This window comes from Geotrypetes seraphini, chromosome 10, assembly GCF_902459505.1.
Source record: "Geotrypetes seraphini chromosome 10, aGeoSer1.1, whole genome shotgun sequence".
NCBI lineage: Eukaryota > Metazoa > Chordata > Amphibia > Gymnophiona > Dermophiidae > Geotrypetes > Geotrypetes seraphini.
This window is the reverse complement of record NC_047093.1, coordinates 142,709,570-142,733,097: the sequence shown is the minus strand read 5'-3', so window position 1 is coordinate 142,733,097 and position 23,528 is coordinate 142,709,570. Positions and strand designations below refer to the sequence as shown.

Genomic DNA, 23,528 nt, shown 5'->3' with positions numbered 1-23,528 from the left:
GCTGATCACCCGGATATTTATTAATCCCAATCTTCCGGAATCGATAGACTTGTACTCAGTGATTACGCCTGGTAAAACGGGAAGTATTTGATTGTTAATTTCGTAGACATCTTCGTTTTTAGCAGCAAGAATGGCCCTCTGTATGGGGCTGAACTTGGACTTAAATGTCATTGGGAGTGTCAGTATTCATTTCAGCGAGCCCAAAAACTATGGGTTTAGACACTAATATCTGTTGTTTTTGATCATTTTTACATGTCGCCCCCTTCCCACCCCTACAGCATTTTCCCCCAGATAGTAAGCAATATGTATACCAAGTTTGGTTGAAATCTGTCCATGCATTTCAGAGTTATGCTGGAACATACATATATAAATACACACACACACACACACATACATCTGATTTTATATATATAGAAGATAGATAGATATAATGGGGGTAAAAATACCACTTATCAAATGAAAAATGAAATGGAGAAAGAAATTCTATTCTGATAAAATACTGGGGAAAATGAACATTTGATGATCTGATCCTGTTTAGAAATACTTAACTGTCCAGCCAGTGTGTTTAATAATGAAGGACAAAGTAAAAAGGGAGGGAGCTTTTTCATTTGTTTGAGTAATCTCAACTGCCAGAGTTTTTAATTGCAACAGTCTTGCCCTTATACTCTGCACAATGCCTGGTTTTTTTTAATGCTGTTTATATTTGCTGTTATCAATGCTAAGAAACGTCAACTTTGATAGAGGTGTCTTACATTTCTCTAAACTTTGTCTCTGATTGTTATGCTCATATTTTTAAAACTTAATAAAAAAAGAGAATTTGAAGACTATACTATACTACACAGGTCTTATATTCCGCAATTTTTCTTCAAAGATTCAATGTGGCTAGAAAAAGACTTTGGTACAGCATTGAGTAGGAACAATGCCTGATGCACGAGAGATTGATAAAGACATCTATACAAACCGGAGTCGTATTATCTTATAAGGAAAATAGATATGTCTTAAATGTCTTTCGGAAGCAGAAGTATGAGGAGATCTATATGTTGGGAGTTTATTCCAAATGTATGGAGCTTTCCTAGACTTTGATCCATCTTCCTGGTCACTACCAAAGTACTGAAAACCTTCTTGCAATGTGCAACACCAGGTCTGTTTTGTCTCCCTCTCCTCCCACCTGCTGGTATCCGTCACATTATGATTTTGGGAAGTCAGTAATTATGCAGTCTTAGAATATGTCCAGACAGCAGGACCTTTTCTTCAGTTAAAATATATTAACCTAGTATGACAGCAGACACAGACCTATGTGGTCCATCTGGTGTATCCAATAAGGTGGTTAGAGAAGTTCTTGTCACTCCATGTTGGTTGCACCCCTCTGTGCTGTTTTGAGGTGTGAAAGATATTTGAGTTTTGCTTTGATTTCATCTATTTTCTATATAGGAATCCTCTATCCCAAGCATTTTTGAATGCTGTCACTGGTTTTGATCCGACTTTTTCCACTCCCACCAGAAGGATATTCTGGGAATCCACCACCCTCTCCAAGTCTACCATCTGTGACAGAAGAAGTTTTCAATCCATGTTCACCTTCTTAGGAGTCAAGATTTGGAATGATTTCACAGAAGAACAGAATCCAACCACACCCTTTTCCGGAAGAAACTGAAAACTCTACTCTTTGACAATTAATTTCTACATATCTCCCTCACCCATGTTCTTTTATTTAGTACTAGTCTTATAGCCCGTTACATTAACGGGTGCTAGAATATATGTGTGTGTGTCTGTCTTTCTTTCTTTCTCTCTCTCTCCTTAGCCGCTTTCTGTATTTCTGTCTTTCTTTTTCCTTGGCTGTCCACTACCATCCCGCACCCCTCCTGACGCGACTCCCGCTGTCTTTCTTTCTGTCTCTGTCCCCCTTTGTCTGTTTGTCTTTCTGTATATCTCCCTGGCCCTGTGTCTTTCTTCTTTTCTTTCTGTCTCCCTTCCTCCCTCTGTCTGTCTGTCAAAAGCAGCATTCCCTCCCCCTTCCATTTCCCTCCCCCCACACCAGTTCCCTGTGCACCTGCCCCTGTGTCTTTCTTCTTGTCTTTCTGTCTCCCTTCCTCCCTCTGTCTGTGCAAAGCAGCATTCCCTCCCCCTTCCATTTCCCTCCCCCCACACCAGTTCCCTATACAGCAGCATTAGCGTTTCCTCTACCCTCTTTCCCTTCCCACAGTGGCGACTACAAACGCGGGTCCGAGTCATTTGCTGCCCCCCCCTTCCGTTCCCACGGGCCTGACTGGCGATTTAAGCAGCGTGTGCATCAGTGTTCACACGCTGCTTCGGGTCCTTCTACTGCCCTGATTTACTCAGGCACGTCCGGAGCAAATCAGGGCAGTAGAAGGGCCCGAAGCAGCGTGTGAAGACTGATGCACACGCTGCTTAAATCGCCAGTCGGGCCTGCGGGAACGGAAGGGGGGGGGGGGTGGCGGCAAATGACTCGGGTCCCGGACAACGGAAAGTTGCTGGGCTCCGCAGGCCTCCCCACCCCACCATCCTAACGTCAAACTGATACCTGAGGCCGACCACCACCACTTCCGCAGCTCGCGCGCGCTTCGGCCAGTAGGTAGAGAGCAGGGAAGCTTTTGTGATGCACGAACACGCAGGAGCAGGACGGACCAGAAGCCGCGCATGCGCACTTCCTATGTGTCGCTACAGCTCACGGAAAAGCAGCACACACTTAGGAACTGCGCATGCGCGGCCTAGCATTTGATTATATTAGATGACTAGGCTCTTCCCCCTTTCTTTCCTTCTCTCCTCCCCCTTGACCTAGCTACCCTTCTTCTCTTACAAGTCGCCTAGAGCTTTTTTAGGTTTGTGCGACACACAAATATTAGATTAGATATCCTCTAGTTCTACCACTTTCCTGTCTGTCTCTGAAAAAGTTTTGTTTATAGACTGACATCTTTCAAATATTTAAACACCTATACCGTATCCCTCCAGAGAAAAGCTTCTCAGGCCATACACCAGAAGCAAAGAATGCAAATATATCTCGTGAATATTCATTGTGAATAACCTGAAAGCCAGATCGGCGCTCCGTCACTTCCGGGACCCGCGCCTAGGAAATGATGCCAGAGAGAGCGCCCATGCTGACACGGGCAGTAAGTTGGTAGTTGCTTGCGCCGAAGTTAAAAAGGTACGGGGAAGGGGAGCACATGCGCATGGCTGGGGCGCCACTGCCTCGGGTGATGCTCACCCTCGCTATGCCACTGTCCAAAATGAATATGAACAAAATTTGCATATAATGGAGGCAGTGTATACAAATCAAGTTTATGCATATTCTTTGTGGATATTCTGAAAACCTGACTGGCAAGGGGGTACGCCAGGACCGAGTTGAGAAACAAGGATCTAGGGAATGCATATTCAGGTCTTTGAGTCTTTTAGAGTAAATCCCACAACATTTTTGTGGCCTTCATGAGTCACTTTTTCTCAGAATCTCCTCACTGGTAATAAGGTCCTTATGATGATGCCAAGAATTCTTTGTATGCAGGCAGATGGAATACACATGATTTTTGTGCTACGTCTGGGCAATTTCCTATGTTGTAGAAAGCTACGATACAGACAAATCCCCACCTCTTCCTGTGGGAGCCAATCTCTTCCTCCTAGAGCTTATCATTTACTTCCAACTACAGACTTTGGTTTGCCCAAGTCGGGGCTATTTCTCTGGTGTGGGAGGTTAGGAGAGACAGTTTGAACCACAGGTTCTCGCTTCGCCAACCAGGTTTTCAGGATGTCCACAACAAATGTGCATGAGATTTCCAAATCCATTTTCAGTTTTTATGTATAGTTTTATGTAGCGAGGGTGAAAGGCGCCCGGGGCGGTGGCCCTCCACTGCCATCCGCTCCTTCTCTGCCCCCTCCTGCTGCGCGCACACCCCCTTCCCTGTACCTCTTTAACATTCCCGGCACAAGCAGCAACCCCATCCTGCTGCTCGCAACAGCATCAGCTCTGACATCACTTCCTGGGTGCGGGTCCAGGAAGTGACATCAGAGAAAGAGCCAACGCTGGCGCGAGCAGCAGATTGGGGATGGTGGTGGCACCGGGAACGTTAAAGAGGTACGCAGAGGAGGATGGGTGTCAGTGCCCCCACCAAGATGGCTCCAGAGGCAGATTTGTAGACTGCTTATATCAGTCAATGCCACAGCGGTATATCAAATTGCAAATAAAGGTAAAATTGCATGCATTTCTCTCTCATGCTCATTCTTTGTGGATATCCTGAAAACCAAAGTCTGGGTGAGAACTTAGACGGGCACGAGGGGCCACTGGCCGCCTATTGAAGAGACAGAGGGATCTTTTCCAGATAAGCCCCGCCAAAAAGTTAACCCCCGCCGCCCAAAAAAAAATTATAAAAAAGAGGCGCGATCTGTAGAAAGTAAAGTGGGGGGGTTCCCCCCTACGCCCCCCCCGTCGGAGCCCTTAAAAAAATGGTCGACAGTTTATCCTATTTTTTTATAATGTTAAGTTTCATATCCTCTTTTTTATAATCTTTTTTGGGTGCTCCGACGGGGGGGGGGGGGCGTGGGAGAACTTCACTGGTTAAGGTTGCGTGCACTGGCAAAAGGTGGCGGGGCTTAACTTTCGGCGCAACAACTTTTTCCATTAGTGCCGGCGGGGCTTATCTGGAAAAGATCCAGACAGAGCTCATTTGGGCGGCTAAGTTCGCGCGCAACCCAGAGGCACACCGCCCCTCCCCTCGGCGCTTTCTGAGGGACAAGCCCCGCCCACCACTCCCTCGAGGCGCAAAGCCTCGCCTGCAGCCCAATATGAGAACGAGCGCCGCCCTCTTCGCGGACACAGAAAGGACCAAGAGGGAAACACGCGTCTGTCCGGAAAGTAAGCTCCGCCCCTCTATCAGAAGCCACGCCCCTCCCACTCTACTGCAGCCCTAGCCTTCCCGTTCTAGCCTCTGCCCGCCTGTCACGGAGACACGCCCCTTGCTGGCCAGGCAGCGCGGGGCATGCCGGGAGGAAGGGCACAGGTGAGAGGGGCGGGGCCGATCTCCGCTCGAACGTGACGGAGAAAAGCTGAATGAGGCCAAACCCGAGCGCCGCAGAGCAGCCAGAAGGGAGGGCGAGCGCCTGGAACAAAGACACGAGCGGCCTCAGACGCCCGCCCGCTCCCACAAATCGCAGCTGTCTGACGTCACCGCGCCGCCCGCGGAGGCGGGAGGGCGACGCGCCTGCGTCATTCTACTGCGGCCGTTGGTGATGGCGCTGGAGGCGACGGCAGCGGCGTCTGGGTGTGGGGGGTGAGGCGAGGTGAGGGCGAGGGCGGTCAGGAGGGTGACCTGCGTGGGAGAGGAGGGGGATGGGCGGGGTTGGAGCGGGTGGGGGGGAGGGGTATTCCGTGGAGTGAGAGGTGGGGGATGGGTGAGGTTGGAGCAGGTGGGGGAGGGGCATTCCGTGGGTGGGGTTGGAGTAGGTGGGCGGAGCCATGAGGGGGATGGGCCGTCCTGGGGTGAGAGGTGGGGTTGGAGTAGGTCGGGGTGGGAGGGAGGAGAGCAAGGCAAGTAATGGGGGGGGGGGGTCAGGGTGTAGCTTGAGAGCAGAGCCCAGGCCTTGTACCTTCTCCATTAATTTGTTTTCTCTCCCCAGGGCGTGCAGGTGGCTGCAGCATGGTCCCAGGCCCAAAGGTGCCATGGGTTCAGCTCGGATGACAGCCAGGGAGCTGTGTGAAAACGATGACCTTGCCACCAGTCTGGCGCTGGACCCCTGCCTGGGCTTTAGGACGCACAAGATGGGCATTAGGTGGGAAGAGGCCCTTTGGGAACCGTGTCGTTGCGGAGATCACGGGAAAAGGGGTTCTGGCGTTAGCATCTCATCTTGTTTAATTCTGCCACTGATGTTGTGTTTTAAAATATAATAGTATTTTCACACCAATTGGAGATTTGGAGGCTTGGCAGCAGCACAGCACTAGTTGTGCTGGATGCTTCCCCTGCGTGTTGAAATACGAGGGGATCTTCAAAACGTTTCTGCACTTTTATTTTTGTAAACACATCACTTTTCCATATAATCACCCTGTTTTGTGATACATTTTCCCCTGCGTCCTACTAACTTCTTAATGCCATCAGAAAAGAATGTTGCCAACAGAAAAAATGTTTTTGGTTGAGCACGAAAATATGAGAGCGTGGAGCCTTTTTGAAGAATCCTCGTATCACCAAAAGTGGCATGAAATGTAACTTATGTTTTCAATGAGATACCTGGAAACACTGAGGAGGGGGGTGTAAGAAAGTTGCTCTGTATACTTCACAAGAGTTCAACTATGTAAAATGACTGTGTACAGCTACCTAAAGGCACCCTTCCTTTTATGGCTTATGCAGACACAAATAGACATATTGGGTTTGTGAGGGAAAAGGGCAGTCCTTATTTATGATATAATCTCTTTGTTGGAGAGGTTAGGTTATAGGCCATCGGGGTGGATTTGATTTAAATCAATTTAAATGACTAGTCAGAAAGATTTGATTTAAATGATATCTTACCCATAGGTAGAGAAACGCCATTAAAATATTCCCAAACTGGGTCTCTTTTAGGGTCTTCTTCATTATAGGTTTTCTCCTCCAAGGACAGAATAATATGATAAATCTCAGGCTGTATCCACAAAGATCCCAAGACTTGTGGAATACTCTGCTCAAAAGGTTTCACTTTTTATTGTTACTGCTTGCCTTCCTGTCTGCACATTTAGAACTCCTTTTACAAAGTTGCGGTAGAGGTTTGTACCATGGACTGGTGAACTAAATGCTCCAATGCTCATAGAAATTCTATGAGTGTCAGAGTATTTACTTTGCCGACAATCGGTAGAAACCTCTACCGCAGCTTTGTAAAAGCCAGCGTTAGCAATTTCTGAAGATATATAAACTTAGCACTTAAGAGGTACATCGATTTGCAAAGGAACGATGGGACTAAGGTCTTGTTCTCTATTCTGTATATTTTATAACATTTTTTGTTGTGAAGAAGCATGTTATGTTTATTAGAAATTTGATATACTGCTCTTGCATTTTCATGACCTAAGCGGTTTACAATGTAACAATTAAAACCAGAAAGGAACTCCATAGAATATAATCAAATAGGAAAGGTAGAGATAAAGAAAGATACGAGATATATATATACAAATCCTAACAAGTATTCTGCAAACACAAATTCACTGTTGAGAAATTCAAAACCAAGCATCTGTGATAATATCTTCTAGATAGAAAAATTGCCTGTGACATTATGAATGGATTAATGGCATTTACCTCCCCCCCCCAAATTAAACATTGCATGAATGTACAGCCTCATGGTACATAATTAAAAACTACTTCTCATTTCACGAAGAATAACTTGGTCTATAATGTAACATAGTGGTCCTTTTATTAAGGTGCACTAACCAGCTCAGCATGTGCTAAATGCTAAGACATCTATTATATTCCTATGGGCATCTTAGCATTTAGCACGTGCTAAATCGGTTAGCGTACCTTAATAAAAGGACCCCATTGTAAATGATGGCAGATAAGGACCCAAATGGTTTGTCCAGTCTGCCCAACCATACACTCTCTAGAAATTAATGATTTAATTTCAATTGTTCTTTTTCTTAGATATTTCTGGGCCAGAAACCCAGAGCTCTGCTCAGTAGTGTGCTTAGGTTCTATCTACCGGAGTCTCCGTCAAAGCCACATCATCCCATCTAAACCATCCAAGCTGTCGAAGCCCTTCCCAGCCCATCCTCAAATGAATGACCATATACGGCATGAGAACACAAACCTTTTCTTATAAAAAACCTGATAGTGTGGGCCACTGCAGTAACTGCCCTGAAACCCATTTGGGCATCGGGTCTTTTGCTGTGCGGCAGCCTCTAATGTGGCTTTATAACAGGGAGGTAGGGAATAAGTTTAAAAATATTAATAATAGAGGAACATTAGTAATATATATATATATATATATATATTTTTTTTTTAAATCTTTATTCATTTTCAAACTTTCATCAAGTGTACAGGCATTAAATAAACAACATTAAAGTACAGCACTTGCAACTCTTATTACAGTATCTAATAATATGTATAATTATAATTAACCCTCATCCCATTCCCCCCTACCCATTATTCTTTTCTGAGATAAACAACAAAATGTGACCCTCCCAACATTAGATGGTGTATCTTTCAATAGATTAAAAAAAAAAAAAATGGGGTGGATAAAGTAATATATTTTTAAACTTGATACTATTTTTCTCCAATAGAATTATTGTCTCTCTTAGTAGATTACATTTGCTCTATGACAGTCTTGTTTTTTATTTTTTAAATCTCCAGTCTAATTTTTATTTTTCTGAAAAATTCCTAATGCTGAAATGTTTTATTTCACTCTCACGTTTCATGATAACGGTCTTGTTTTAATATGACATTGAAAGGCAGAATTAGATATTCATACTCTTAACCTTCATGTAAGTTTGAAGGGGGTTCAGAAGGGCTTAGTGTCACATAGCAGGTGTTTGTTGCTTTACTTGTCTGTCTTTCATTTTTGGGTTTTTTTCCTTTCCGCAGTCTCCTTCCTGCAATTCGGAGGAGGCATCACTTAAGGGAGGCACTGCAGACCTTTCGGAAGAGGCGGGACCTGGAGGGCGCCTACCGGGCACTGACTATAGGCGAGTGGGCATGCCAGTACTTCCAGAATCGCACAAGCCAACAAGAGGCCATGCTGAAGGCACACGTAAGTTTATGTTTATTAAAATCTTTCTATACCGCCCATATAGCCAAAAAAGGAAAAAAGCGGTTTACAATACAACTTAATTTCTTAGTCTCTTTCTTTATGAAGAGAGGGCTAGGGTTACGAGAATGTGGGGGGAGAGAGTGGACCAATGGTTAAAGCTACAGCCTCAGCACCCTGGGGTTGTGGGTTCAAACCCACGCTGCTCCTTGTGACCCTGGGCAAGTCACTTAATCCCCCAGTTGCCCCAGGTACATTAGATAGATTGTGAGCCCACTGTGACAGACAGGGAAAAATGCTTGAGTACCTGAATAAAAAAATTTTGTAAACGGTTGTGAGCTCTCCTGGGAGAACAGTATAGAAAATTGAATAAATAAATAAATAAAATGCACAATATAGGCCAAGAATATTTCCTAGACTAAACCTCCCAGTTATCTCCTTTCTTTCCTCTCCATTTTTCTCTCATCACCTTTTCCTTTCTGTTTCTCTCTGTTTAGTTCTCCATGCAAAAGTTAAAAAAATTATGGCATAAAGATAGAGAATTCCAGTGTAGCAAGAGAATGGGATTGAAGCAAAACTTAGACTTTCACACTGGACTAATTTAATATCCTTCTGATTAACTACTGGATCTCTTTAGAAGATTCTGCCATAACTGCCCTTTTCCTTAACATCCACACCAGACCAGTTCAAAACCTGTGAGTTATGTCTGTTGCTGGTTGATAGACAGAACCTACAGGTTCTGGATTGGTCTGGTGTGGATGCTAAGGAAGGAAGATTGTTTTCCTTCCTTAACACCTAGACCAAAACATGCAGGTTATGTCTGTTAACTAGTGGTGGACATAACACATAGGTTCTGTATTGATCTGGTGGGACTAATGGAAACAAAATTACTTGAACATTTGTTACCTTCCTTTCTCTTCCTTCCTGCAGCAGGTGTGCTTTCAGTGTTTGAAACCTTTCTTTATCCCAGGACAAGCAGGCAGCATATTCTAAACATGTGGGTGATGTCACCAATGGAGCCCTGCAGCGGATAGCCTCGCAAGCAGACTTGCTTGAAGATCTTTTAAGAGCCAACGAGTGCTGCACCGCGCATGCGCGAGTGCCCTCCCGCCCGAGTTAGGGCGCGCGTCTCCTGTGAGGTGCCTCAGTTCAACGTTTTCTGCGGAGCCGAGAAGTCCCGTTTGCTCTGCAGTTTCTTTGTTGCCTTCTCGCACCGCGGCTTTGTTATTTTCTCGAAGTTGCTGTGCCTGCGCGTCTTGTAAGTTTTACTTGTAAAAAAAAAAAAAATAAATAATAAAACTTTTCCTCCATATTTTTCGGCCAGCAGCCTCTGGGCTTAGGCCCTGCCGCCGAACCTCGTTTATTCGCTGGTTTCTATTTTTTCTACGTCCCGGCCTCTTACTGGTTTTAAAAAGTGTAGTAAGTGCGGCCGGGTCATTTCAATCACAGACCCTCATCATTGGTGTATTGTCTGCTTGGGACCAGAACATTGTCCCGAGACTTGTCCACGCTGTGCTACCCTTCAACTTTGAGCCCTTCGCAGACGCCGTGCTAAAATTCTTCAACTGTTTGGCACTATGGAACAGTCTGCGGATAAGGCCTCGGCCTTGGGGGCGACTTCGACCCCCGTAGTGGCCTCGACCTCGGCCTCGACAACCTCGTCCTCGAAGGCCTCGTCTGTGGTCCCTTCTAAGGTTTCGTCTATGGGTAAGTCTCCTGTTTCTCCTTCAGGTACCCTTCCTAAAAAGCCTCCAGAGTCGCAGGCATTTCAGGCAGTGAGTGGAGTCCTGCCAGCCTCTACGAGACCTCCAGCTAAGCGTGCCTCTAAACATAGGGGATACTCAACCTTGAGGTCGCCGTCCTTGGAGCACACTGCTGCACCTTCTGGACCTGATCCCTTGGTCTCGGTGCCTATGTTCGAGGACATGTTAAAAGCCATTTTGACCACTCAGATTACCTCGGTCCTGATTCAACTTGTCCCTGCCTCGACCCTGCTTCCTATGAGCCAGCCTGAGCCTCCTGTCGAAGCACCTCGAGGCAAGCCTCGAAAGTCTCATCAATTATCCTCCAGTGACTCTTCGCCTCATCCTTCCAGGTCAGAGTCTCCTGCACCTCGATCGAGGCACCACTCGAAGCACACCTCAACCTCGAAGCACCTTGCTTCCAAGCGGAGTCAGGAGTCTTCTCTCAAACAAAAGGACTTGCCTCCTCATAGTACTGAGTCTTCTATGCCTTGTTTATCGAGGGCCGTCGAGACTCCTTAGAGACCTAAACGCAAGCCTCGGTCTTGCAAGTCTTCTACACCTGTTGCTTCACCTTGAAGCCCATCCAGGTCGAGGTCCCCTCCATCGAGACCATCTGCGAGGGAACCTTCGCCGCCACCGCACATTGTGTGGATGGCTTCATCGATTTGTCGATCAGAATCTAGGTATCGCACGGTTCCTTGCAAGGGGTTTGAAAAACCGCAGTTATCTCACCAATCCTTAGTGGTGGAATCTTCATTAAAGAAAGCTCAACCCTCTAAGATCTACGCTGCAGTGCCTCCAGCAGGGAAGGCCGCACCATGGACAAGTTTGGCCGCAGGCTTCATCAGAATTCCATGATGGAAAATCGAATTCTCAACTACAATTACATCTTCACCTCTTATTTTAATCACTACCTCAAAATAATGCCTAAGTTTTTTTTCCTGCTCTTGAGGAGCAATGTCTTCCAGAGTTCAAAAAGATTCTTCACATTCTGTCACAAATTCGCCTCTTCATGCTACAAGCCACATACGATGCCTTTGAGTTATCATCCAGAGTTACTGCTTTTGCTGTGGCTATGCGTCGCCTCGCTTGGCTCTGCATTGTGGACATGGACCCCAATTTGGAGGACCGTCTAACGAAATTGCCTTGCCAAGGATATGAACTTTTTGATGATTCTATCGAGGCTGCTATTAAGCGTCTCTCTGAACATGAGCACTCCTTTGCCTCCTTGATCTGGCCAAAGGCTAAGACTCCACCTGCTCGGCCTGACAAGCCTCCACCACGTTGTTATCCTCCAGCTTTCTCCAGGCCTCCGCCTAAACGACTGCCACAGCAGCAGAGACATCAAAAACCTCAGACTCCTGCTGTGGCTAAGCCGGCTCAGTCTTTTTGACATTCTCAGTCTGAGTATATCAACCACCATTCATCAGACTTCTCTTCTGCCCATAGGAGGTCGGCTTCACCAATTTTATCACCAGTGGCAGCTGATTACCTCAGATCTCTGGGTTCTCAACATCCTTCGGGAGGGATACTCACTTCACTTCCTTCAAGTACCTCCAGATCTCCCTCCAAGAGAGTTTCCTTCCAGTTTGTCACAACTTCCCCTTCTCCTTCAGAAAGCTCAGGCTCTTCTTTGCCTTTGAGCTGTCGAGGAGGTTCCTTTGAACCAATGGGACACGGGGTTCTATTCCCGTTATTTTCTAGTCCCAAAGAAGAAGGGAGATTTGTGACCTATTCTGGATTTCAGAGCCCTCAAGTTTCAGATGCTTTCATTACCAACTCTGTACCACCTGATGGGATTGGTTATGCTCTATGGATATCAAAGAGGCTTCCACTCATATCCCAATTCATCCAGCCTCTCGCAGATTCTTAAGATTTTGGGTGGAGAATCTTCATCTTCAATATAGAGTTCTCCCTTTCGGACTCGCATCATCCCCCAGAGTTTTCATGAAGTGTCTGGTGGTGGTGGCTGAAGCCCTGCGTACCCAGGGTCTTCAAGTATTTCCATACCTCGATGACTGGCTCATCAAAGTTCCCTCTTAACAAGAGGTTATTGCAGCGGCCCGACAAACTATTACGTTTCTTCAATGTCTGGGGTTCAAAGTCAATTTTCCAAAAATCTCAGTTGCACCCCTCTCAAACTCTTCAATTTATCGGGGCTGTCATGGACACTATCCGGCTCAGAGTGTTCCTGCCTCAACCACGCCAAGATGCTCTCATTCGCCTTTGTCATCAAGTGTCTTCCCGCACATCAATTTCAGCGAGACAAATGATGATTCTACTCGGTCACATGGCCTCTACAGTTCACATGACTCCTTTTGCCAGACTTCACCTTCGAATACCTCAGTGGACTCTGGCATCTCAGTGGCAGCAAGCTTCCGACCCACTCTCTCAACACATCGCAGTAACTCCTTTGTTGAGACAGTCTTTCCACTGGTGGATGCTCTCTTCCAGTCTTTCCAGAGGTTTGCTTTTCCACGCTCTCCCTCATCGGAAAGTTCTCGCAACAGACTCTTCAACCTACGCTTGGGAAGCCCACATCGACGGTCTCCGTACTCAAAGCCATTGTTCCAGCACAGACCGTCTCTTGTCACATCAATCTGTTGGAACTCAGAGCGATTTTCAATGCTCTCAAAGCTTTTCAGCATCTTCATCACGACCAAGTAGTCCTTGTCTGGACGGACAACCAAGTCGCCATGTACTAATCTAATCTAATCTAATCCTTAGGTTTGTATACCACATCATCTCCACGTTCGTAGAGCTTGACGCGGTTTACAGTAGGAGAAATAGGAAGGAACTACAACAGAGGGTTAGAGGTAGAAGTGTGAAGAAAATTTAGAGGACTTGGGATGCCAAGATATAAGAGTTTCTTTGATTCCTAAGTTGGAGGGAGACTTAAATTTTTTGAGAAAAGCCAGGTTTTCAGATGTTTGCGGAAAACTTGGAGAGAGCTCAAGTTCCGAAGAGGGGAGGTAAGGTTGTTCCAGAGCTCAGTGATTTTGAAGTGAAGGGAGGTCCCTTGCTTTCCTGTGTGGGAAATGCCTTTTAGCGAGGGGAAGGATAGTTTTAATTTGTGGGAGGATCTGGTGGCATTAGGGTTTGAGGAATTCCAAGAAAGAGGGATAAAAGAAGGGAGGATACCATATAGGATTTTGAAAGTTAAACAGGCGCAATTATAGTGGACCCTGGCGATTATCGGAAGCCAGTGGAGCTTGGCCAGGAGCGGGGAGACATGGTCAAATTTACTTTTAGCAAAGATGAGCTTGGCCACGGCATTCTGAATCCGTTGGAGTCTGTGGAGGTTTTTCTTAGTTAGGCTTAAGTAGATAGAGTTGCAATAGTCCAATCTGGAGAGGATGATGGATTGGACAAGGAGGGTAAAATGTTTTTGATGGAAGCAGGATCTAACTTTCCTCAGCATGTGAAGACTGAAAAAGCATTTTTTTTTTACCAAGGATTGGAGGTGGTCATTGAAGGACAATGTAGAATCAATGATGATGCCCAAGACCTTGCTCGAGAACTCAAGCTGCAGAGAGGAGCCAGAGGGTAGTGGGATGGAGGTGGGTAGGTGATCTAGTTTTGGACCGAGCCAAAGAAGTCTTGTTTTGGACTCATTCAATTTCATTTGCACAGTGTGAGCCCAGGATTGTAGGTTCATTATACAAGAGGATATGTTCTTAGACAGGTCGGTGAGGTTCGAATCGGTCTCGAGGAGGACGAGGATGTCGTCTGCATAAGTGTAAATTGTTTCAAGCGGGGATAGGTGGAGGAGTTTTAGGGAGGACATATAGATGTTGAAAAGGATAGGGGATAGTGGAGAGCCTTGCGGGACTCCACAATTCGGTTTCCAGGGAGAGGATGAGGTGCCATTCATGTTAACAATGTAAGAACGAGAGCTGAGGAATTTAGAGAACCAACCTAGGACTGTGGAGTTGATACCTATCTCAGAGAGTTGGTAAACAAGAATATCATGGTGAACAACGTCGAAAGCAGCGGAAAGGTCAAATTGTAGGAGGACGGCGAACTTGTTTCGAGAGTGAAGTTGTTGAACCCTTGAAATCAGGGAAGACAGTAGGGATTCGGTGCTGAAGTTAGGACGAAAGCCATATTGATAGGGTAAAAGAATAGAGAATCTCTCTAAGTATGATGAGAGTTGGGAAGAAATGATGGACTCTAGCATCTTGGTTAGGAGAGGGATATTTGCAATTGGGCGATAGCTGGATGGTATGGAAGGGTCAAGGTCAGATTTTTTCAGTAGTGGAGTCAAGGCGATATGACCCATTTCTGGGGAGAAATGGCCCGACTGAAGGGCGGAGTTTATGAGAATGGTGATAGAAGAAATAGCCTGAGCGGGAATGTTCTCGTATAGGTAGGAGGGGAATGGGTCCAAGGAGCAATTACAGGATTTCAGTTTGAGGCAGAGATTGAGGACCAGGGATTCAGATATGCGCTCAAAGGTGGTCCAGGATCTGTCAGCTGGGATAGGGTTGGAGACCATTAGGGTAGGAGTGGAATCGGTGGGCACTAGGGAGTTGTAAGAGACTGAAGGAGGGAAAGATCATCTCAAGGAAGAAACCTTATCATTGAAGAATTTTGCTAGAACATCGGCTGAGGGAGAGGAGGGGAGCATGGTGGGGTCTCTTTTGGAGGTTAGGGAGCGCCAGATGTTGAATAGAGTACTGCTTTGATTGTTGGACCTGGAGATTTTGTCACCATAGAAGTTCTTTCTTGCTTTTTTTAGTGCTGTATTGTACAGCTTGATATTGACTCTCCAGGACTGTCTGTCTATATAGGACTTTTTGATTTTTTCCATATGCGCTCCAGAGTTCGACATTTCTGTTTTAGCTCTCTGTGATATGGGAGGAACCAAGGGGCCTTGCGGGGATAGGAGATGGATTTAGTGGAAAGGGGGGCGAGGGAAAGATAGGTGGATTTGGAGAGAGCGACCCAGTTATGCCAATTAGTACCTGAATCTGCAGGCTTAGGGGCAGAGGAGAATAGATTGAGAAATTTAGACCAGAACAGGTCGCTTGTGATTTTTTTGCGGAAGGTAATGGGGTTGGAAGTGCGGGGTGGAGCCCCAAGGTGCGACATAAAGATGGGGAGACAGAAAGCCCCTAGGAAATGGTCAGACCAGGGGACATGTTCCCAGCGAGTGTCGTCAATTGACGTCTTGTGAGCGGTAAGGTCGAGGAAGCTAATGAGGTCTAGTGTGTGCCCCTTTTCATGGGTTGGGGATGGTGCGGGGGGGGGTGAGGCCAAGGGAGGTGAGGAAGCTAATAAGTTCAATCGTATCCTTGCTGGTGATGTCGTCTAGGTGGAGATTGATGTCTCCGATGATCAATAATCTTTGGAACTTGAGGAAGGCGTTTGTTATAGTCTCAAGGACGAGTTCGGAGGAGTTGTTCCAAGGGGTAGGTGGGCAGTATAGGAGCAGGATGCCCAGTGGGTGAGGGTGAAGTTCATCGTTGACGGAAGCAAGCATGTATTCTAGTGAGGTGTGGCAACCCCTTTCGAGGAGCTGAACATCGAAAAAGGATTTGTAGAGAATTGCCAGGCCACCTCCTTTACGGTTAGATCTAGGTGAAAAGAGACTTTGGTAGCCATGGGAGCAGAGTTCATTTTGTGTAAATAGGTCATCTTTTTTAATCTATGATTCCTTGATGCATAGGAAACCAGGGTCAGAATCTTCAAGTAGGTCCTTCAGAATTTGAATCTTGTTGCAAGCAGATCTTGCGTTGCAATAAAGCATTGGGACTGGGGTGAGCAAGTCAGAGGCAAGGTTGGGGAGATTGGCAGGGGAAACAGACTTTAAAGAAGCATGGTTGATTCTTCGGGGTTTTTTTTGGGGAGGATGTGGTCTGGTGCGAATCAGTGTGGGGATTTTGAGGTCAGGGCAGATGATATTGGTATTTGCGGAATTGAGAAGATCAAGAGAAGGAGGTATTACGCAGAGGGTGGAGTTGAGGGAAAAGCAAAGTAGGAGGAGAAAGGGCCACGAGGGTGGCTTCATGGTGAGAGGTTGGTGAGCCTTTGGTGAGCTTTTGGGTTGTGAAAATATATATATACTAGTCTTTAAGCACGTTACATTAACGGGTGCTAGAACATATGTGTGTGTGTCTGTCTTTCTTTCTCTCTCTCTCTCCTTAGCCGCTTTCTTGTCCATCACCACCCCTTGCCTGCTCCCCCTGTCCATTTTCCCTTCCTTTTACCTCCACTGTGTCCACCACCACCCCTTCACTGCTCTCCTTATGCAGCAGCAGCTCTTCTCCCTTTGTTTTACCTCCCCCCCGTCCAGCAGCACCTCTTTCCTTCTCCCCCTGTCCAACATTAGTCCTCCGTTCCTTTTTCTTCACCTCCCCTGTCCATCAGCATCTCTTTCCTTCTCCCCCTGTCCAGCAGTAGGCATCCCTTCCTTTTTTATCCTCCCTCCTCCTTCTTATCCCTATGATACTCTTACCTTGCTCTGCCCCTGATCAGAGGTTCCCGACAGCTGCCCAGTTGCACCCATTGGAAAAGTTCCCACTGCCGCATCCCGCACCCCTCCTGACGCGGCTCCCGCTGTCCTTTCTGTCTGTCTTTGTCCCTGGCCCCCTTTGTCTGTCTGTCTTTCTGTGTATCTCCCTGACCCTGTGTCTTTCTTCTTTCGTTTCTGTCTCCCTTCCTCCCTCTGTCTGTCTGTCCAAAGCAGCATTCCATCCCCTCCATTTCCCTCCCCCCACACCAGTTCCCTGTGCACCTGCCCCTGTGTCTTTCTTATTTTCTTTGTGTTTCCCTTCCTCTCTCTGTCTGTCTGTCCAAAGCAGCATTCCCTTCCCCTCCATTTCCCTCCCCCCCACCAGTTCCCTGTGCAGCAGCATTAGCGTTTCCTCTACCCCCCCCCCTTTCCCTTCCTGCGGTCCGGACTACAAAGGTGGTGATTCCAGCAGCATCTGCACACGCTGCTTCGGGCCCTTCTACTGCCCTGATTTACTCTGGCACGTTCCTGATGACATCATCAGAGACGCGGCAGAGCAAATCAGGGCAGTAGAAGGGCCCGAAGCAGCGTGTGAAGACTGATGCACACGTTGCTGGAATCGCCATTCGGGTCCGCGGGAAGAGAAGTGGGTGGGCGGCAAAGGAGAAACGGTGATCGGCGGCGGCAGCAGGAGGAACGGAGAACGTCGTCTGGCTGCGGTCCGGCTTGTGGAGGCGATAGGCTGGTGACATATTAGTGCGCATGCGCACTCTTTCGGCCACAGACCTACAGCGCACAGAACACGCAAATAGGAGTGCGCATGCGCGGCTAGCTCTTTATTATATTAGATATATATATATATTTTTTTTTTTTTTTGGGGGGGAAAAGCTAGGCAACTTGGTATCTAAGCAAGAAGAGAATCTAGACAACTAGGTAGAGAGAGGACTAGACAGACTTAGCATACCTTGATGGAACTAGTACAGAGGTAAAGGAGAGGGCTTAAATATTGTGCTCGTCCCTTAACATTGAAAGCACTTAGCAACTGGATGGTGTCCTATAAGAAGCTGTGGACAAGGACAGGCACTTAGCAACTAAATAGTGTCAAATAAGAAACTTTGAACAAGGACAGGCACTTAGCAACTGAATAGTGTCCTAAAGGAGAACTTAGAAAAGGGTCAGGGTCAGGCGTATATTGGCTATACATGTGGTTTTACATGCGGTAATAGGCTATAGGTGCAGTTTATAACAATCTATGACATGCTGGACGTGCAGTTTGTACTATGTCAACAAGCAGGGAGGCACGGGATCCCTCTCCCTTTGCCAAGAAGCTCTGAAACTGTGGAATTGGGCAGTTCTGTACAACATCTTTCTCAGAGCTGTATACATTCACGGTCAACAAAACTGTCTAGCAGACAACTTGAGTCGTCTTCTACAACCTTACGAATGGACACTCAATTTCTCGCCTCTACGTCATGTGTTTGCTCAATGGGGAACTCCTCAGATAGACCTCTTTGCGTCTCCCCTCAACCACAAGCTGCCTCAGTTCTGCTCCAGGATATACTCTCCTCATTGTCTTGAGGCAAATGCATTCCTTCTGGAATGGTCAGATCGGTTTCTCTATGCCTTCCCTCCATTCCCTCTGATTCTCAAGACTCTTGTCAAGCTCAAGACAGAACATGCCACCTTGATTCTGATAGCTCCTCGCTGGCCCAAACAACAGTGGTACTCCCTTCTACTTCAACTCAGCACCAGAGAGCCTCTGCTTCTACCAGTTTTTCCCTCTCTGCTTACGCAGAGTCAGGGGTCTTTGCTTCATCCAAACCTGCAGTCTCTACACTTAACAACTTGGTACCTTTCAACCTAATGGCCTCTCTACAGTTTTCCCAGTCTGTACAGGACATTTTGGAGGCTTCTAGAAAGCCGTCCACTAAGCAGTGTTACGACCAGAAATGGGCTAGATTTTCTGCTTGGTGTACTACTCACCACATGGAGCCAATGTCTACCTCCTTGTCTTCAGTTTTGGATTATTTACTTCACTTATCGCACTCTGGCTTCAAGTCCACATCTATCCGAGTCCATCTCAGTGCGATTGCTGCTTTCCATCAGCCTCTTGATGGGCAACCCCTGTCTGCATATCCGGTGGTTTCCCGCTTCATGAAAGAACTTTTCAATGTTAACCCACCGCTCAAACCGCCTCCAGTGGTCTGGGATCTCAATGTCATCCTGGCTCAATTGATGAAGCCTCCATATGAACCAAATGATAGGGCTCATCTAAAGTATCTCACTTGGAAAGTGGTGTTCCTCATTGCCCTCACGTCTGCTCGAAGAGTCAGTGAGTTACAAGCTTTAGTTGCGGATCCACCCTTCACAGTTTTCCACCATGATAAGGTGGTCCTCCGTACTCCTCCTAAATTCTTACCTAAAGTTGTTTCAGAATTTCATATTAATCAATCTATTGTTCTTCCAGTATTTTTTCTAAAGCCTCATTCTCACCCCGGAGAAATAGCACTTCATACTTTGGACTGTAAACGTCTCTCTATCTGTCTCCCCGTGATGAAAAACGGCTTGAGCGTATGGTTCAGCGGTTTCTCTAGACGGGACGACGTGCTCGCATTACCTATCGGAGAGCAGCCTCCCCTTGGTATAAGGGAGGATTGGAGTTGTTAAATCTTCGTTTCTTGACGATTGCTTGTGGCATGCATCATATTAATGATCTTTTTTGTGGCACCTCCACATTTACTAATACTTCCTTAGAACTTTCTAGTTTTACTGCTACTCACTTTAGTGCCTTTCTTCACTCTGCTTTACTTTCTAACTGGGGGCCTGCACCCAGTGCCTTGTTGCACTGCCCACTACGGCGGGTTTGGCACTGGGTTTGAAAATTTCACTCACTCAGCCCCACTATATCTCCCTTTTTACCGCTACGCTTTAATGTGCATTTTCCACCTGGGATTGATAATGCTAGTTTTGTGTGTTGGGAAGCAAAGGGGATTCGTTATTTGTTTCATCTAGTCGATGATGAAGGCCGGATAAAATCTTTTGACCAACTAGGTGAGGAATTTGTTCTTCCTCCTACAGATGGCTTTGCCTATCTGCAGATCCATCATTATATCTCCTCTCTGCCTTGTACTCATCTTTCGACTTCCAATAGAGAGTTATTGTCTACGGCATCCACATTTGGCTCCAAATAGCCGGTACCCTTAAAATTTTTCCATAGACATTTGAAAGACGAGCCCCCTTTGCTTAACTATATTAGATTACAGGATGCTTGGGCTCGTGATTTAAATGTGGAATTGTCTGAGGATGTGCTATTGAATGCAATAAAAAATATACTGGCAAATATATATATGGCAAATATACTGTATTTTGGGAACAACATTATAAATTAGTTCTCCGATTGTATATATCTCCACGGCAAGCTCATTTGGCGGGTCTTCGCCCAGATGCAGCTTGCCAGCGCTGTCACGCCCCTGAAGCTGGTCTAGGCCACATGTTCTGGCCTTGTCCTGCAGTGCAAGCCTTTTGGGATTCTATTTTTCTCTTTGTGGATCGCATTTGGAACATTACTGTACAGCGCTGTGCTTTGGTGCTGTTGGGTGCCTCCCCACACTTTCATCCCTGTCGACCTGGGGCAGCAGCATTCCTTCGTTGGACTGTTTTGACAGCAATACAGTGTATCTTGCTTAAGTGGATGGAGGTGGAGGCCCCGGACTATTCACTTTGGCCCTGTCGCCTGATTACGCTCCTCTCATGGGAGTGCAAGATATTTCTTCTTTACCTGGACGGGTCTTCCAGCGCACTTGAGAACCCTTTTGGTCTACTGGTCAATGATTGGCTGAGTGGAAGACGTCAGAGGGTGGTGGTCAACGGCACCTTCTCTGAGACATCGGAGGTGACCAGCGGAGTGCCACAGGGCTCGGTCCTGGGTCCACTCCTTTTTAACATATTCATAAGGGACTTGACCCGAGGGCTTCAGGGTAAAGTAACTCTATTCGCTGATGACGCCAAACTATGTAATATAGTAAGTGAAAGCAATCTGCAGGATAGTATGATGCAGGATCTGCTTACGTTGGAAAACTGGTCCTCGACATGGCAGCTGGGCTTCAACGCTAAGAAATGTAAGGTTATGCATTTCGGTAGCAGAAATCCATGCAAACCTTACACCTTAAATGGAGAAACACTAGCTAGGACTTCAGAAGAAAGAGACTTGGGAGTAATCATCAGTGCAGACATGAAGGCAGCCAAACAAGTGGAGAAGGCCTCATCCAAAGCAAGGCAACTTATGGGATGTATCAATAGAAGCTTCGTTAGCCGCAAATCTGAAGTCATAATGCCACTGTACAGAACCATGGTGATACCTCATCTGGAGTACTGTGTGCAATTCTGGAGGCCACATTACCGTAAAGACGTGCTTAGAATTGAGTCGGTTCAGCGGATGGCCACTAGGATGATCTTGGGGCTCAAGGGTCTCTCGTATGAAGAAAGACTAAATAAATTGCAGCTCTACACTCTGGAGGAACGCAGGGAGAGGGGGGACATGATTGAGACATTTAAATACATCACGGGACGTGTCGAGGTGGAAGAAGACATCTTCTTTCTCAAAGGACCCTCGATCACAAGGGGGCATCCGCTCAAACTCAGAGGAGGGAAATTCGATAGTGACGTAAGGAAGTATTTCTTCACAGAAAGGGTTGTAGATCACTGGAACAAGCTTCCAGAGCAGGTGATCAAGGCCACCAGCATGCTTGACTTTAAGAATAAATGGGATGCCCTAGTGGGATCCCTTACGAGGGTCGAATTTAGGAAATAGGTCATTAGTACTCAGACTTAATGGGGTGGGTCATTAGAGTGGGCAGACTTGATTGGCTATAGCCCTTTTCTGCCGTCATCTTTCTATGTTTCTACTATGACACCGGTGGCCCGTAGCCATCTGTTGAATTGTTAGCCTTGTTAACTGTGTAACTCTGTTTTGTTTAGTATCCTTTTGTCTATGATTCCTTGTTTTCTTTGTATGGAGTACCTCTTATGTGAGGGGATTGAGGGATGGGGGGCGGGGTAGATTAGGGGGGGATCTTGTGTTTTGTATCTCTGTTTGTTTGGTTTTTTTTGGCTCTTCTGTTGTGCTCAATAAAAATATATTGAACAATAAGTTGGGGCATCCTGTCTTGAAGCGAACTATCTCCAACTGGATGGCTGCTTGCATCTCTTTCTGCTACGCTCAGGCTGATCTCTCTCTGTAGGGTCGAGTCACGGGCCACAGAGTTAGAGCTATGGCGGCGTCTGTAGCTTTCCTCAGATCAACTCCTATTGAGAAAATCTGCAAGGCTGCCACTTGGTCCTCGGTTCATACATTCACCTCTCATTATTGTCTGGATACTTTCTCCAGAAGGGACAGCCATTTTGGCCAGTCCGTTTTATAAAATTTGTTCTCCTAACTTGCCAACACTCCCTTCATCCCATTATGCTTAGCTTGGAGGTCACCCACATGTTGAGAATATGCTGCCTGCTTCTCCTGGGATAAAGCACAGTTACTTAAGAACATAAGCAGTGCCTCCGCCGGGTCAGATCATAGGTCCATCCTGCCCGGCAGTCCGCTCCCGCGGCGGCCCAAACAGGTCACGACCTGTCTGAATCACCAGAAGGGGCTCCCTTGCCACCTTGGTTTCTCATTGAAGTCCTATCTTCCCATCGAAGTCCTAACCCTCCGGTCTTGCACATGCACGACCTGGTTGGGTTTCTATACTTATCACCTGGTTAGCTTTCTATACTTGTGTTACATCCCAGCTCCTCCCTCAGTATCCCACGATCCCTTTATCCCTCAGGAATCCGTCCAATCCCTGTTTGAATCCCTGTACTCTGCCTGATCACTTCCTCCGGTAGCGCATTCCAAGTGTCCACGACCCTTTGGGTGAAAAAAAACTTCCTTGCATTTGTTTTGAACCTATCTCCCTTCAGTTTCTCCGAATGCCCCCTCGTACTTGTTGTCCCCTTCAGTCTGAAGAATCTGTCCCTATCCACCCTCTCTATGCCCCTCATGATCTTGAAGGTCTCTATCATATCTCCCCTGAGCCTCCTTTTTTCCAGAGAGAAGAGCCCCAGCCTATCCAACCTCTCGGCGTATGGGCAGTGTTCCAGCCCTTTTACCAGTTTCGTTGCTCTCCTTTGGACTCTCTCAAGTACCGCCATGTCCTTCTTGAGGTGCGGCGACCAATACTGAATGCAGTATTCCAGATGTGGACGCACCATCGCTTGATACAATGGCATGATGACTTCCCGCTTCCTGGTTGTTATGCCCCTCTTTATGATGCCCAGCATCCTGTTGGATTTTTTCGAGGCTGCTGCACACTGTGCAGATGGCTTCAGTGATGCATCCACCAGCACACCCAAGTCTCTCTCAAGTCTGCTGTCTCCCAACAATGCCCCCCCCAATTTGTAGTTGAACAATGGGTTCTTGTTCCCTATATGCATGACCTTGCATTTTTCCACGTTAAAGCGCATTTGCCATTTGTTTGCCCAGTCTTCCAGCTTGTCCAGGTCCCTTTGCAGGTCCTCACACTCCTCCCTGGACCTAACTCTGCTGCACAGTTTGGTATCGTCTGTAAATTTTATAACCTCGCACTTTGCCTCCT

General features: G+C 46.7%; 1 protein-coding gene across 3 annotated transcripts in view; it reads left to right on the top strand.

Moving 5' to 3' along the window:
- The first annotated feature begins 4,930 nt into the window (after positions 1–4,930).
- Positions 4,931–23,528, top strand: part of KMT5C (lysine methyltransferase 5C) — a 59,671-nt gene continuing 41,073 nt past the window's right edge. The window contains exons 1-3 of one of the 3 annotated variants that reach the window (XM_033961510.1): positions 4,931–5,003; positions 5,620–5,772; positions 8,535–8,700. In XM_033961510.1, the coding sequence (XP_033817401.1) occupies positions 5,663–5,772; positions 8,535–8,700 (276 nt within the window). In that variant the 5' untranslated portion in view covers positions 4,931–5,003; positions 5,620–5,662. The other 2 variants (XM_033961509.1, XM_033961511.1) reach the window with 2 other exon arrangements.